The sequence below is a fragment of the Quercus lobata genome, chromosome 2, assembly GCF_001633185.2.
Source record: "Quercus lobata isolate SW786 chromosome 2, ValleyOak3.0 Primary Assembly, whole genome shotgun sequence".
In the NCBI taxonomy this organism is placed as follows: domain Eukaryota; kingdom Viridiplantae; phylum Streptophyta; class Magnoliopsida; order Fagales; family Fagaceae; genus Quercus; species Quercus lobata.
The window spans coordinates 6,039,466-6,055,119 of NC_044905.1; the positions used below are offsets into that span (position 1 = coordinate 6,039,466).

At 31.4% G+C, this 15,654-nt stretch overlaps 1 protein-coding gene across 2 annotated transcripts; it reads left to right on the forward strand.

Moving 5' to 3' along the window:
- Positions 1-1,791: 1,791 nt before the first annotated feature.
- On the forward strand, positions 1,792-6,576 carry LOC115974231. Of its 2 annotated transcripts, none has more exons than XM_031094482.1 (12): positions 1,792-2,297; positions 2,452-2,530; positions 2,970-3,071; positions 3,185-3,301; positions 3,718-3,973; positions 4,070-4,227; positions 4,360-4,718; positions 4,820-4,919; positions 5,121-5,180; positions 5,383-5,466; positions 5,552-5,668; positions 6,030-6,576. In XM_031094482.1, exons 2-12 carry the CDS (start codon positions 2,471-2,473, stop codon positions 6,327-6,329), a joined length of 1,713 nt encoding a protein of 570 aa, XP_030950342.1. In that variant the 5' UTR covers positions 1,792-2,297; positions 2,452-2,470; the 3' UTR covers positions 6,330-6,576. The 2 variants fall into 2 exon arrangements, with proteins under 2 accessions (XP_030950342.1, XP_030950343.1); XM_031094483.1 differs by having other exon boundaries at positions 2,973-3,071.
- Positions 6,577-15,654: the final 9,078 nt, after the last annotated feature.

Below are 15,654 nucleotides of genomic sequence, written 5' to 3' on the forward strand. Positions count from 1 at the left end.
CTCAAAAAAAAAAAAGAGTTTGTTATGTTGGGTTGCTGCTTTAAATTTTATCGGATGGAATAGTTCTTAACGAAAAATATATATATATATATATATATTTTTTTTTCTAAAATAATGATTTCTAAAATCATTTTCCAAAAGTTATGACATTTAAATTTCAACTCCAATAAATATTTAATTAACGCTTTATGTAGACATGATAAAATTGGACTGATCAAATTCGTTAACCTGCCTAAACCTGAAAGATAAAAACAAGTATAGGTAAGGATTTTTGGACTAATGAAAAAACAAGACAACCCGAACTTGATCCATTGAGGCGATAGGTCGGGGAAACATGCGGGTGAAATGGATTGACCCTTTTTAAGGAAGGAAAAATTTTATTTTTTCTTATCTAATTTTTACCTTATTTGTTTCACAGTTTTTCACTCTCAAATCTCTTTCTAATATACTCAATTTCTCAATTTCTTTCTCTTCATTATTCTTAGTTTTTCTCTTTCTCTGAATTTGGAGAGGATTGGTGTTCCTTTTGCTAAGACACCTAGTTTGTGAGTTTATTTCCACTTAACCTTATTTTTTTAATTTACTTTTATCTTATTTAATTTTGCTTACTAAAGGAATAAAAATTTCTGTAAAAGACACTATAGCGAGAATGTTTAGTTGGCAGACATGTGACTTTGGCAGCTTTTGCCTACAAATACCAACCGATAATTTTTAAATTACTAATTAAATTAATCCACCTCTTAGTTCACTTCCAAATCCATAAACCAGTAAGGCATAGGATTATAAGAAGCCCTACCAATTTGGGACTTACTAGTGATAAAACTTTTGGAGTCAACCCGATTATATAAATATAAAAATGCAATAACATATAGTAAAACAAAACTTTAGTATTTAATGAAAATAGCACTAATGTTCCTTCTCTTTTACATTTACTTCCTTGTATATCCAAGCATATAGTTAAGGGGTATTTTGGAAACATACTCAAAAAGGTAACTAAAGAAGTGTAAAGTCAGAGAAAATTCTGGGTGCCACCAACTATTAGTTAAGTTAAAATTACAGTTACTTACCTCTTCTCAAAAAAAGTTAAAATTAGAGTTCCTTTGTGAATAAAAATATTTATCCCCCTCTTCTTCTTTTTTGTCAATGATGGTTAGAAAAATTTAAATACTAAATACGTTGTTCCTTGCTCCCTCAAGCACTTAGAGAGGTAACAACTCATCCAAATGATGCAATGATAAAATATTTTATTTCAAATGATCTATTTTATATTCCAAAAATCACAATCTACTTTTCCTATAAAAAAGAAATCATAATCTACTACACCTTTTTTTTTAAATTTATTTCCTTATCATGATTAATAGAACATCTAAAATAGGACAAAGGATATCTCTTAATCTCCTTGTAATGACTTAGTGACTATTGAATATCAGTAAGATATTTATTATATATATGCATTTTCACTCTCAGAGCACGTGAGTCTCACAATGTTATGCAATCCACATCATGTAGGGCTCACACACTAAGAAAAAATTATGTATATATGTGCGAAACCTACTTACGATAAAAAGAAAAGATGTAAATATCTCATGCATGAGACAATTATGACCGTGTAGGGCTCACACACTCTAAGAAAAAATGATGTATATATGTGTGAAACCTACTTACGATAAAAAGAAAAGATGTAAAAATCCCATGCATGAGACAATTATGACCGCGTTTTACATTTATCCAATTTAATCGACAGAATCTACCACAATTGGATTATAAAGCGATGTTGCAAGCTGATTTCATGGTGACAAAAGCAGAGAAGAGTTGTAACTGACTGACCACCATTTAGAGTCTCCATAGTGCGTTAGCATTTTGTTGCGTACGGTACTATATTGCGCTTTACCTGCATTTGCTTTGCACTTAGGCCTTTTGGCAAAGAAAGCCAACCAATTTACCTTTCACACCAAAGCTACCTGACACGTACTCTCATTCTCTCTCTCTCTTCTTCTTTTTTTCTTGAAATAAAGAAACGGTGGAAGATACAGCTATAGACTCAGCTAGACCATATATAGATTGTCCACACACGTACAATTCTCTATGTTTTTTGCATAATCCAAAGTCGTATACCTCGAAATCTTGACCGTTTGTTATCTGGGTATTCTTTGGTTTTACACTTTACTTCACTGTAAACAAGGAATGCTGAGATTGGAGTGATCACTGCGCTGTTATTTACTACTACCTTTTTGCGTTGGCATTGAACTCGTTCAAGTTTCTTGCTAAAGTCAATGAACTGAAACACTTTGATGAAGGTCTGACTCTGATCATCTCTATTGAAAGCAATTCAATCTAGTCTATTTTTGGAATGGTGTGCTTTGAATTTGTTTCTTTATCTCATTATTGCTATTCCTTGTTTTTGTGATTGTTGCTTATGGTGTTGAATTGGGTTTGGTGGTGATGTTGCAGATTTGACAGAATTCAAAACATGAATACCAGAGTCAGAACTTCGCTTCAGTCTATGAAAGCTCCTATGAAACAAGAAAAAGTAATCCTTAAATGCTTCGAAGTTAATTTTATATTATTATGAGTATATGTTTTTTGAAAAACGGTTTTCTACAGTAGATGTTGCAACTTCCAATCCGTGAAGTGTGTAATTTATTCACATGTGGTGGGGGTTACTGTTTTCACCTGAAATATGGCTTCAGTTGAAACTCAAATCTCCAGAAATTTTGCAAAAGTAAAATCTTTTTGATGAGAATCTGAGAAAGGTGTCTTTTTCATGGTTTTATATCTGGGAATCCATGTCCTCACAGAATTTTCCCAATAAAAAGATTTTATCCCTTTCACTGTTTGTGTAGCTTGTAAGGGTCATAGATTTCCATATATGCTTTCTGTTTAAAAAAGAACAACTTTATGCATACATGTAATTCCGCCTATGCATTGTTTTTCTTGTTGAAGCTGATTGTGTTATTGTTGTCTTAAAGGAGAAGCTGGATATGCAGAGGAGAAAGCAAAATGATGCTGCAAAAGCTACCCGGAGTCAACGGACTTCCAGCGAGGAAAGAAAAATTGCTTTGCAGCAAGATGTATAAATACAATTTCTCATAGACCCTTTTCTTTTTTCTTTTTTTTTTATTTGTTTGGAATTCATTTATTTTCCTCTGTTTTTGACAGTTCAGTTTGAAACTTTGACTTTCAGGTTGATAAGCTTAAGAAGAAGCTTAGGCACGAAGAGAATGTTCACAGAGCTTTGGAGAGGGCTTTCAACAGACCTTTGGGAGCTCTACCTCGTCTTCCCCCTTATCTCCCTGCTAATGTTAGTAATTCACAATCTTCTTGGACTCATAATTTCATTTCTGTTTTATGTTTTAACAAATTTTCCTTATTTATGTTTCTTAACAACGAGTTCAATTCAAGTGAACTAGTTCATTAATGTTAGTAATTCACAATCTGCTTGGACTCATAATTCCATTTCTGTTTTATGTTTTAACAGATTTTCCTTATTTATGTTTATTAACAAAGAGTTCAATTCAAGTGAATTAGTTCATCAATGGTTAGATTCTAAGCTTATAGTGGCAATAATCTTAGTTCAAGAAGGTAGTGAGAGAGATAATTGAATTGAATTGATAGATTTAAAGGTAGAGAACAGAGAAAGCAAATAGTTTGTCTGAGTATTTTCATATTTTTCAATGAGGAATTGTATTCTTTAATGATGGATTTTCGCTTGTATAGACATTGGAGCTTCTGGCTGAGGTGGCTGTCTTAGAAGAGGAAGTGGTTCGGCTTGAAGAACAAGTTGTGCATTTTAGACAGGACCTGTATCAGGAAGCTGTCCACATTTCATCCACAAAAAGAAGTGTAGAGAATTCAGCTGATTCATATGCCCCATACCCCTCTAAGAATCACAAATCGGAGCAAGGCAAGTTCTCAACTCAAAATGTGGTTGATTCCGCTGCCTCCCTACGGAGGCATAAACCGTCTCTTTCTGGTAAGCTTTCTGCTTAATGTATAAAAGCATATACATTAAGAACATGCATGCGTCTGGAAATAGGATTTGAAGCCTTGTCCACTTCTTTCATCCCAGATGATGGTCGGGGAAAAGAGGACCAACCATGTACTAATTCAACAAGGAACCAAAAGGGATCCTCAATGCATAAATCTCAAACAACTAAAACTCCAGTTAAGAGACCTATCATAAGCCATATATCAGCAGAGAAGCGGTTAAATCCTCAGAATTTACAAGTATGTACTAATCTCAATAATTTTCACTTGGTCTTTTTTTGATTGGGGGAAAGGGGGGGGGGGGGGGTGATATTTACTTATTCATTTGTATTCACTATTCAATTAAATGAATATAAATTTTCAAATGTCCAGCTAGAACGCAGAGTAAAAGACCAAGCAAGTCTAGAAGGGGAAACTCTTGATGAAAGACTCAGACTGTCAGACAATGACAGCCCAAATAGAATTTCTGAAAATATTGTGAAGTGCTTATCAAGCATTCTCCTAAGATTGAGTTCTACGAAAAATCGAAGTAGTGCAGAAAATTTACCCTCCTTTTCAACTTTATCAGCTCGAGAAAGCAGTGAAGAAACAAATTATTGGGACCCTTATGGTATTTGTTCAGAATTTGGAAAGAGAGACATTGGTCCATACAAGAAATTATGTCAAATTGAAGCTGGGTCAATCAATCTCAACCGAACAGCAAATTCTATGTTTCTATTTAGCAGATTAAAGTAAATTTTCTGTTTCATATAACTAGGAAAGTTTCTCATTTTACTCATGATATCTACAGTATGCTAGAAGTCACATTAAATTTATTTTCTGATTTTTTCAGACTACTTCTTGGGAAACTTGCCTCTGTCAACTTAGAAAGCCATACCCATCAGGAGAAGCTTGCATTCTGGATAAACATTTACAATTCCTGCATGATGAATGTATGTGAATCCTTTACATGAATACTTGTTTCATTATGTCAACTGTTCTGTTGAGAATACATATCAAGGTCCTCATGAATGAAAGTTTTTTTTTTTTTTTCTTTTTTTAAGTTAGTGATAGTTTATGTTCCACACTTGCATTTTTCTGTACCTTTGTTAAGTGTAAAACAAAGAGCCTTAAACTATACTGTATTGCTTCAGGCATTCCTAGAATATGGCATACCAGAAAGTCCTGAGATGGTTGTTGCTTTAATGCAGAAGGTACAGACTTTCCCAGAAACTCCTTATCTTCTTGCTACAGTAACAATATATTTAATCTACTGTCACCTGAGCCAAAGAGTATTCAAATCAAGTACTTGAATGTCTCTATTTAGAATTCAGTTAGTTACAAACAAAACTTAAAATTTATAACATTACATGGATAGAGCCAATTATTTATGCAGTTCCATTTCTTGCTACTCAGGCAACAATAAATGTGGGGGAGCACTTGCTAAATGCAATAACTATCGAACATTTCATCCTGAGATTGCCTTACCACTCAAAATATGTAAGTAGTATGTCAAGTCTATCACAAGAATTCCAACTTGAAATAAAAATTCTTTCAACAAATTTCTGACTTTTAGTCCCACCAGACATTTTCAAAGGGAGCAAAAAATGATGAGAAGACAGTGAGAAGCAGATTTGGATTAGAGTTATCTGAACCGTTGGTGACATTTGCGCTATCCTGTGGAAGCTGGTCCTCACCTGCTGTAAGTTTATGAGTAGTTAGCTTTGCCTCAGTTATCAATCTTAGTCCCACATCTATCTTGAGAAAATTTAATGAAGTTCTTCAGTGGTCCCAAGTTCAATGAAACTTTAAAGCTAGCAATAGATTCACCAATGCACTCGTTTATACTTGGTGGCACTAAAATATTTCTCAATATATATTTTAAGTTTTTAACTTCTTTCCTGACCTTCATTGTGATAATTTCTCATCTAATACAAGAATTCTAATATGTTCCTAGCACCCAATTGTCTAAATCCAGACCCTTTCAATTCCCACTTTTGCTAGTGCCTAAGTGAGTTCCATACAATGATGCATTACTGATTTATGAACTACTCCATATGAAGGTGAGAGTGTATACCGCATCTCAGGTTGAGAACGAACTGGAAGTGGCTAAAAAAGAGTTCTTACAGGCTGCAATTGGAGTTTCAGCTACAAAGTTTGCAATCCCAAAGTTGTTGGATTGGTATTTACCTGACTTTGCAAAGGACTTGGAGTCATTGCTTGATTGGATCTGCCTTCAGTTACCAAATGAACTTGCCAAAGAAGCAATTAAGTGCCTTGAGAGTGGAAAAAAAGAACCTCTTTCACAGTTTGTCCAAGTTATGCCATATGAGTTCAATTTTAGGTACCTGTTATACACATAATAAACTCTTGCTTCAATTAAATTCTTTATTGCTTGGGTTTTAAGGGCTTTCAGGTTACAATTTTGTTATAGACAGCTACAGAATGTGTATGTGAGCTAGATGTATATATGGTCTCATTGTAAGTAGTATTGAGATGAATGATCTCTTCCAGTGAGGGGTTCTGCATGTACCTATGGTTTGTGAAGAGTTAGTTTTAGACCAAAAATCAAATAAATAAAAAAGTAAGTTCCTGATTCAATTTTTGACACTTCCTTCCTTAGTTCCTTTCATATGGGGTTTTAAACTATATCGTTGAATCCTTCTTTTTTTAACCTAAGAATTATGGATATCAACTAAATTGAAAAAATAAAAAATAAAAAAGGATTTGCTTGAATTCAACCACCAATTTATTTGCTGAAAGTAGATAAAACCGAAAATAAACACTATTACTTTCAAAAATGATGTGGGATTTTTTTTATATAAGATAGAATTTCTACTCTAGTCTAATCTAAGTGTATATATGTGTAAAACTCCTTATTGAAGACTTAAATCTTGACATTTACCCCTCACACCCCTCAGGCATTTATACTTGTGAAGTGACCACTGCACCAAGAGTACGCGACAGTAATAACGTGAGATTTTAAATACTGTACATAAGCAAGTAAATTAAATAAGTTTCCAAAAATGCTAAACCATGTGAGCACATTAATCCCCCTCAAAAAAAGAAAAAAAAAAGTGGGCACATTAATAAAAAGGGACTACATGAACTCATTAGTTATTATCTATTCTTGATCTCCCTTGAGTAGTATTGATTTTTATCACTTTCTACACAATTGAAAGATGCCAACTTTATTGAAAATTGAAAGTTGAAACAATGCAAATATCATTAAAGAATAGGTGTAAACAGTGACAGATCAATGAGCATCACTTTGTCTGACACGTTGATGAACATTAATTAGGATTTGGGTATTCCATACTCCACTAATTAGAACCTTTATAAAAAAATATAAAAAAAAGGACAAGAACCCATATGAAAGTTGTCAAGTCCAGCGTTCAAAGAAAGCCGCAGATGCAATTCCCTACTTAATAGAAAATATTCTAATTATTGGCTTGTGGTCCAAAGATGGGCCATTTTTCTTTTTGGGAAACTCATTTAAATCACAAATTTTGTCATGGTGATGTCTACATAATTCTCACTAAAAATTAACATGGTCACATATTTTGAAAATTTAACTATTAAATTGTATGCTTTTTATATTTCTAATTTGTATGTCAAATTTCATGTTGATCAGATGTTATTTATTATTTAATTCATAAATTTATTTTTTATGCATAATTTTATACTACAAAAACTTAAAATTTAAATATTAGATTAATAATATAGCTATTACTCTTTGATTGTCAAAAAATTTCACAAGCATGAAGAATATAAGAAAACCATGTAATATAATGGTAGATTTGTCAAAATTCACATCTAATAAGAAGATATTGAGTGGAGTTATAATCATTAATTACAACCAAATTTGTAACCAAACTTTATCATTAAATCAATGATGGCAGGGTTTGGTGCCATTTTTAGCTACTTGTTAAGGGCATAATCGTGACTCATTGCCAACCCCTTAATGGTATGGTTATAATTTTGGATTGTAAACATTTATTGTGTAAGTGAATGGAATTGTCCTAAGCCGACTTTGTAGAAAGATGTTATATTATATTCACGCATCTCCTTAATTAACTAAGAGTAATTAAATTTCTTTGTACTCTCACAGTCCCATTCCCCATCAATTAATTCCCTATATGTACATTTGTACTAAGTCATCCATTTTTTGAGCACATTAGTGAAGCTATCGAACTGTGCAATCAAAACCAAAGCTATATATGTACATTTGTACTGATGGGTCTCCTTTGTAGTTTCCTTTCTCTTTTTAATGATAAGTATTATTCAGCCACAAAAATTGGATAACTTTGAAGTATCTACGGATCTACCTCACTCCAAAAAAATTGTGTAATTTGGTCTAATATTTGTCCTATGTTCAAGAAAATTTGTTGAGTGGTCCTTACTTTGTTCTTTTTATGATATGGGGTCATCTACTACCAGCCATACTTGACCAAATAATGAAGCACTTTTCCAGGTAGAAGGGTCACAATTACTAAGCTAAACCTTGATCAAGATGGTTAAGTTGCTCACGTTCTTGCTTGTGATTTAGCTTTATAAACTCAGGGAGTGAAAAAAATATATATGGGCCTAGCAATGGCCCATGGTGGCCTTTGTCCAAAAAAATTGTATCAGAGGGACTTTTGAATTGTATACAGTACATGCCCAATCGAAAAGCTATAAAATTGCTGGTATTTGGACCATTTGTATTTTTTTTGTGGGCTGGGATTCAATGAGGGAGGCATTGAGGCCCATACCAATGAGAGAAACATATGGGCCATAGGTGTGTTACATACGACCTTTACTTATGTTGTTGGTTCATAAGTGTGTGAATCAAACTTGGAGTTAGACACCTATTACATGCTGCATGTGCTTTTGGACTTTGAATTGGTATTTTCTGAAAGCTTATGTATTTGCTGAAAATTAATATAAAATACAATTGTACCGGGAAAAAAAAAAAAAGGAAACATTTTGTATATAAACAAATAAACTAAAATATTAATTGGAGTTAATATTATCTTCATTGGAGTATAAGTGCTTGTAAAGTGTGAAGGGCAATGACCAAATTATAGTGGTTAATATCTACGGGTCTATCTCACCAGTCACCCCAATTTTGTAATTTGGTCTAATATTTGTCCTACGTTCAAGAAAATTTGTTGAGTGGTCCTTACTTTGTTCTTTTTATGATATAGGGTCATCTACTACTAGCCATACTTGACCAAATAATGGAGCACTTTTCCAGGTACAAGAGTCACAATTACTAAGCTAAACCTTGGTCAAGATGGGTTGCTCACGTTCTTGCTTGTGCTTTAGCTTTATAAACTCAGGGAGTTAATAAAAAATATATGGGCCTAGCAAAGGCCCATGGTGGCCTGCGTCCAAAAAAATAGTATTAGAGGGACTTTTGAATTTGTATACAGTACATGCCCAATTGAAAAGCTATTAAATTGCTGGTATTTGGACCATTTGTATTTTTTTGTGGGATGGGGTTCAATGAGGGAGGCATTGAGGCCCATACCAATGAGAAAAATAGGTGGGCCATAGGTGTGTTACATATGACCTTTACTTATGTTGTTGGTTCGTAAGTGTGTGAATCAAAGTTGGAGTTAGACACCTATTACATGCTGCATGTGCTTTAGGACTTTGAATTGGTATTTTCTGAAAGCTTATGTATTTGCTGAAAATTAATATAAAATACAATTGTACCGGGAAAAAAAAAAAAAGGAAACATTTTGTATATAAACAAATAAACTAAAATATTAATTGGAGTTAATATTATCTTCATTGATAATAAAGGTGAATTTTTAATGGGTATGGGTATGAACATGATAAAGCGGATAATTAATGTGGTAAATGCTAGAACATTAGAGATACTAGATATTTGTATTGTGATTGCTTAAAGTTTGGAAAAGAACTTGGGATTCAATATATATATATATATATATATAATTAATTCAATAGTTGGAGGAAGGGAAATTTGAACCTTAAATGTCTTCGTTGAAAACACCAGAAATGATTCAACATATTAAGATGAAAGAAATGTACAATAGGTATTTAATATAGTTAAAATGAAAATTATATTACACAAGTTACCCTCTTTTAAGGTGAAATAGGAAGAATTATTTTTGGAGGGAAAGAACTTTCTTATTTGTTATACTCAATCTTAGTTAAGGATAATAAATGAAACTAAGTCTTGTTATAAATATAAACAATTTTTTTTTTTAAAGGACAATAGTAGTAGCCTTTACAGTTCTGCTTGCTACCCTGATGTTAATGCATTTTTGTAATGGAAAATTAATGCATTTACTCATTTAAATTAATGATATTATAGTTCCTAACCTCGGGAAAACCTTATATTGCTTTTAATACTTTGACAAGATCATTGTCTGACTTAGATTTTTTACCTTAAAAAAGTTCCAAATTATTTCAACTAGTTGATTTTTCAACAGAAACACAGGATGGGACAATATATCTAAATATCACCATATATATATATATATATATAATAAAAACTTAGAGAAAATCCAATTAGATTTTAATTGGATTCTTAATTTTAATTTTATGCCAAATGAACTATTGAGTGTAAAAATTAAAGAATCCAAGTCCAATTAAAGAACGCTAAAAAATATTTTAAAAAATCTATTTAAATATAGCATACAAACAAAATGCTTTAAATTTTAAATTTTTATTAGGAAATTTAGTACCTCGGGAGTTTAATTCCATATTGCTATTGAGCAATTGCATGTATTTATTATAAGTGTATGTGGTTCAAACCCCACCTCTCCTTGCTCCACTATTTATCTATCTAAGAAAAATATTCAATTTGAAGTTGATTTTTAAGAAAGTATTAAGATCCCTCAATTTTTTTTTCTTTAAATATAGAGGGAGCTGTTATTTCATGGTGAAGATTGCTAATATTTAGATCGCTTGACTAATCTCTTAAGTATACTAATTCCTGATTCAAACAAGTTATTTGAACTCCTGATTTTTATGAGCAAATATTAAAGAAATTTGTTAATTTTAGCTATCACATACGTAAAGACCCATTAATGTCATTTTATTCTTTCTAGATGGTCTTTTTCATTTTTATTCTTTGGTAACATATCGTGTCGATCACTCAGGCTACAAACCATTGTGAGTTGTAAATTGGAGCACACTAATTGGGACAATATAGTAGTAGTTCTAGTTAAATATGATGACGTAAAATTGTGATTAAGAAACGTGCTTGATTAGAGTGTTGGCAGAAAAGTACGACTTTTTTTAGGAGGTAGAAAATATCGTTTGCCTATAAAAATAATCAAATAAAGAGGCCCAACTTGTTCTCCAACCTATATGTTTTGTTTGCGACCAATAATCTCAGATTAACTGCACCACCAAATTGAACTTTATTGACAATTAGACCAGCCAACTTGCTGAACAACAAGACGAGTATAAAAATCTAGAAGTAATGAATTAGTCAATCGTGATTTCAAGCACATGTCTCTATCAATAGAAATGAAATACTAAAAAGAACAATTTTTAAATTTTTTTTTTTTTTAAAAAAAAGTCGGTATAATTTTTTAGTAGCATGCAACTATGCACGAGCAATTTGGATTGATGTCATCCAACCAATAAAAATTGTACTTTAAAATCTTTAGCTGATGGTAGGATAAGGTTTGGGTGAGCCTTCCTAAACCTCCACAAGCAATTTGGGTTAGATGACATCCAACCAATAACAATTGTACTTCAAACTCCTCTTACTCGTACTTGGCAAATCCACATCCATCAAAATTCAACTCTTTACTTCATGGTGCTATGATACAACCAACCTAATTAAATTCTAAAATGCTATTTAACCACATTTAAGCATTAATAAAATAATTTAAATCACTATATCAAATCTTAACATACATTATAGTATTGATAAATTTTATCGAAAATTATATCCTCCATTGGTGGCTGTTGGGCTGCCCTTTAAAGTGCTTGTACCAGAAGTGGAGCCAGAACTTTGAGTTAAGGAAACGGCTTTACTGTTAGCTATGTGTTGCAGTTTTAACCTTTGACTCCGTTACTACTTAACAACTGAGATTTTTTTTTTTTTGGTAAGTAAAAACAAAATTATTTTTGTTTAGAATTTTTTAAAGGGCGGGGTTATTTATTTTGGATAAAATTGGTTAATTAAGCTTAATTTTTTTTAGTTTTACTATAGGTAATTTTTGTTGTTGAGCTATTTTTTTTGGACTTGTATATTTTGTTTTAAATTTTAGATCTATAATTTTTTTTTTATGGTCACTAAAATGAGAAAAATGTTAGAGTTACAAACTTTTTTATAGACTAGTAAGTACGGATAATGTTTTAATATTTTATATAAGATGGTTTGAGAGAATGTTGTATAAGTACTATAACATAATTTTTACAGAATTTTATTTGTAATGAGTTCATCATAAAAAATAACAGTTATAAATATTACACACATCCATTATAAATATTCAATTGTAGTGATGAGATATAAAATATAAAAAAGAAAAAACTTTGGAGGAATATTATAGAATAAAAGTTGAAATTGAATCTTTTTCTCCTTAATTCTTAAATATATATATATATATATATATACACACACACACATACTAAACACCCATGGTCAATCACACCATTTACAAAACTCATAAATCCACAACATCCGACTTTAACATCAAAATAGTAATTGTCATATGTTGTCACTCAATATAAAATGCAAGCCCCCATTTCCTTGGTTGTAGCCAACTCATACGGGTTAGGATTAAATGAAATAACAATGTTAGAGCTAAATAAGTGTCGTCGAAATATTGATGGTGAATGACATTGTTTTTGGTATGTGTGTATTTGACATGTGATGGTATAAAGGGTTATGGGTAGGTATTTATGAAAGGATAAAAGTGCAAGAGGTGAAAATAGTGAATTAAAATGTAAAGAGATTTATGTGTATGTGTGAGGGATAAAAAGTCTTGAATCATTGAACCAAAGGATACAAAGAATATTTATTTTTTAATCAGAAAAGTCTTGAAACATTAAACCAGAAAGTCAATAATTAATTTGTTCTTATGTTCAAGAATATTCAATTCTCTTTAATTAATTTGCATAAAATGCGCCACTTGGTAGAACCTCATACTCTCTTGAGTGAGGTCTCTGCTTTTATATATATTTTTTATTTTATTTGTAATGAGTTCATCATAAAAAATAACAGTTATAAATATTACACACATCCATTATAAATATTCAATTGCAGTGATGAGAAATAAAATATAAAAAAATATATTAAGAAAAAACTTTGGAGGAATATTATAGAATAAAAGTTGAAATTGAATCTTTTTCTCCTTAATTCTTAAAAAAAAAAAAAAAAATACACATACTAAACACCCATGGTCAATCATATCATTTACAAAACTCATAAATCCACAATGTCCGACTTTAACATCAAAATAGTAATTGTCATATGTTGTCACTCAATATAAAATGCAAGCCCTCATTTCCTTAGTTGTAGCCAACTCATACGGGTTAGAATTAGATGAAATAACAATGTTAGAGCTAGATAAGTGTCGTCGAAATATTGAAAAGGTGAATGACATTGTTTTTGGTATGTGTGTATTTGACATGTGATGGTATAAAGGGTTATGGGTAGATATTTATAAAAGGGTAAAAGTGCAAGAGGTGAAAATGCTGATTAAAACGTAAAGAGATTTATGTGTGTGTGTGAGAGATAAAAAGTCTTGAAACATTGAACCAAAGAATACAAAGAATATTTATTTTTTAATCAAAAAAATCTTGAAACATTAAACCAAAAAGTCAATAATTAATTTGTTCTTATGTTCAAGAATATTCAATTCTCTTTAATTAATTTGCATAGAATGCGCCACTTGGCAAAACCTCATACTCTCTTGAGTGAGGTCTCTGCTTTTATATATATATTGATTGATTGATTACGGATGTGATAAGTAGTTACTAAAAAAAATGATGTGAGTTGTAGGCCCATATACAAACCAATAAGAATTTACTATCAAAACAATTTGTAAAAAAGTTTATAAATATAGCATTATTCTTAAAAGAATCAATGATATTGTTTAAGAGAAACAAAATGTAATTTTATAAAATAAAATTACTAAAATTAGTACACATATGTATAATAATATTCTTTAAAAAAAAAATTAGGGAGGCGCCATTGCCCCCCCTAGTCCAATAGTGGCTCTATCCCTGGCTTGTAAAGAGTTTCCAGCACTGATCTGACTCAGATTAGTTTGGATCTAAGCTCATTTAGAACTAAAATGATGGATCTTAAGCATAGATCACAAGTATTGAGTAGTCTCCTCCTCTTGGATATTGAGCTTAGGACTTTTAAATGAACCAAGTTGTCTATGAACACCTCAAGCTCGAGCTTGACTTGGAAAAAACTTTGTTCATGTTCATTTGTTTAGCAATTAAGCTAAACTTAAGCACAAGTTTGAGCTCTACTATTAAACAAGTCAAGCTCAAGCACAAGTTTGAGCTCGACTATTAAACAAGCCAAGTTTTTAATATGTTTATGAACAAACTTGTGAACATGTAAACTTAATTTAATTATATATAATATTATATTTTTTATGTATACCTGTCCAAAAATATACTTATATAGTTTTAAGAATGGATTGTATACGTTTGTATCTAGGTTTATATAATATCAAATTTGTATTTATAGTTTATTAATAATATAAATAGTTTATTTGTATTAAAATTCATCAGTTTATGGAAGGATAAGAAATTTTAGGCATGATTTTTAATATATAAATAAAGAATAATTTAATCAAGTAACTCATGAGTAAGCTTGAGCTTATTCAACAAGAAAATGAACCAAATTTGAACATGTAATCTTGTTTGATAATGTGTTCGAGCTCAACTAGTGTTTGAGGAAAAAAAAAACATTACATGATAAAATCTAAACTTTTAATACTTAACTCAACTCGCTTACAGCCTTAAGACCTCTAATTGAAACTGTGTTTTTAAGGTGTTTTAGATCTGATTTTACCCTTAGAAAACATAGAAATAAAACTACAAAACAAGTCCTATGTTTTCTAAGGGTCTTTAAGGTGGATTTGCAATGCTATTTCTTAGAAAACATAGGATTTGTTTTGTAATTTTATTTCTCCTCACCTCTTGGTTTTGGTTTAGGGGTAATTTTCGATTATTTTTCTCAACATTTGTAACACAGGCGCTTGTAAGTTACAAGTACGTAATGGGGTGACCAACTGACCATTGCGAAGAAACTTACATATTTTTTATTATTTTCCATTCATGAACCGTTCTTTCCACGAGTTTCACTATTATAGTATTATTTAGAGTCTCATTCCGTCATATCACCAATAAGCTTTGCAGGACACGTTTACCACGTCTTTCAAGAGCTCCACACATCCTAGTAATGTTGTTGTTCGCATTTCATTTGTACTCGCATAGATTTTGCATGCCGGCTCATTTGTCCACATCACAAAATAAAAGAAATTACGAATCAAGTGATGCAAAAGACTCCGTTGATTGGGGTTCAAGGCAAATGTGATGGCATTCGTTACGTTTTCTTAACTGTATATTCATAATTTCCCCCCGTCTACCCTCTATTTTCATTGAAAATTCGTATGTTAATGGGTCCCCATGACACTAAATTGTCCACTCTTATTACCAACATTGTTTATTTGGTAGGATAGTACAGCA

Excerpts from the sequence above, each read along its gene's own strand:
- LOC115974231 (XM_031094482.1), top strand. The coding sequence starts at position 2,471 with ATGAATACCAGAGTCAGAACTTCGCTTCAGTCTATGAAAGCTCCTATG. Across the intron at positions 2,531-2,969 it reads CTCCTATGAAACAAGAAAAA|GAGAAGCTGGATATGCAGAG; the intron begins GTAATCCTTAAA and ends GTTGTCTTAAAG. Across the intron at positions 3,974-4,069 it reads GCATAAACCGTCTCTTTCTG|ATGATGGTCGGGGAAAAGAG; the intron begins GTAAGCTTTCTG and ends CTTTCATCCCAG.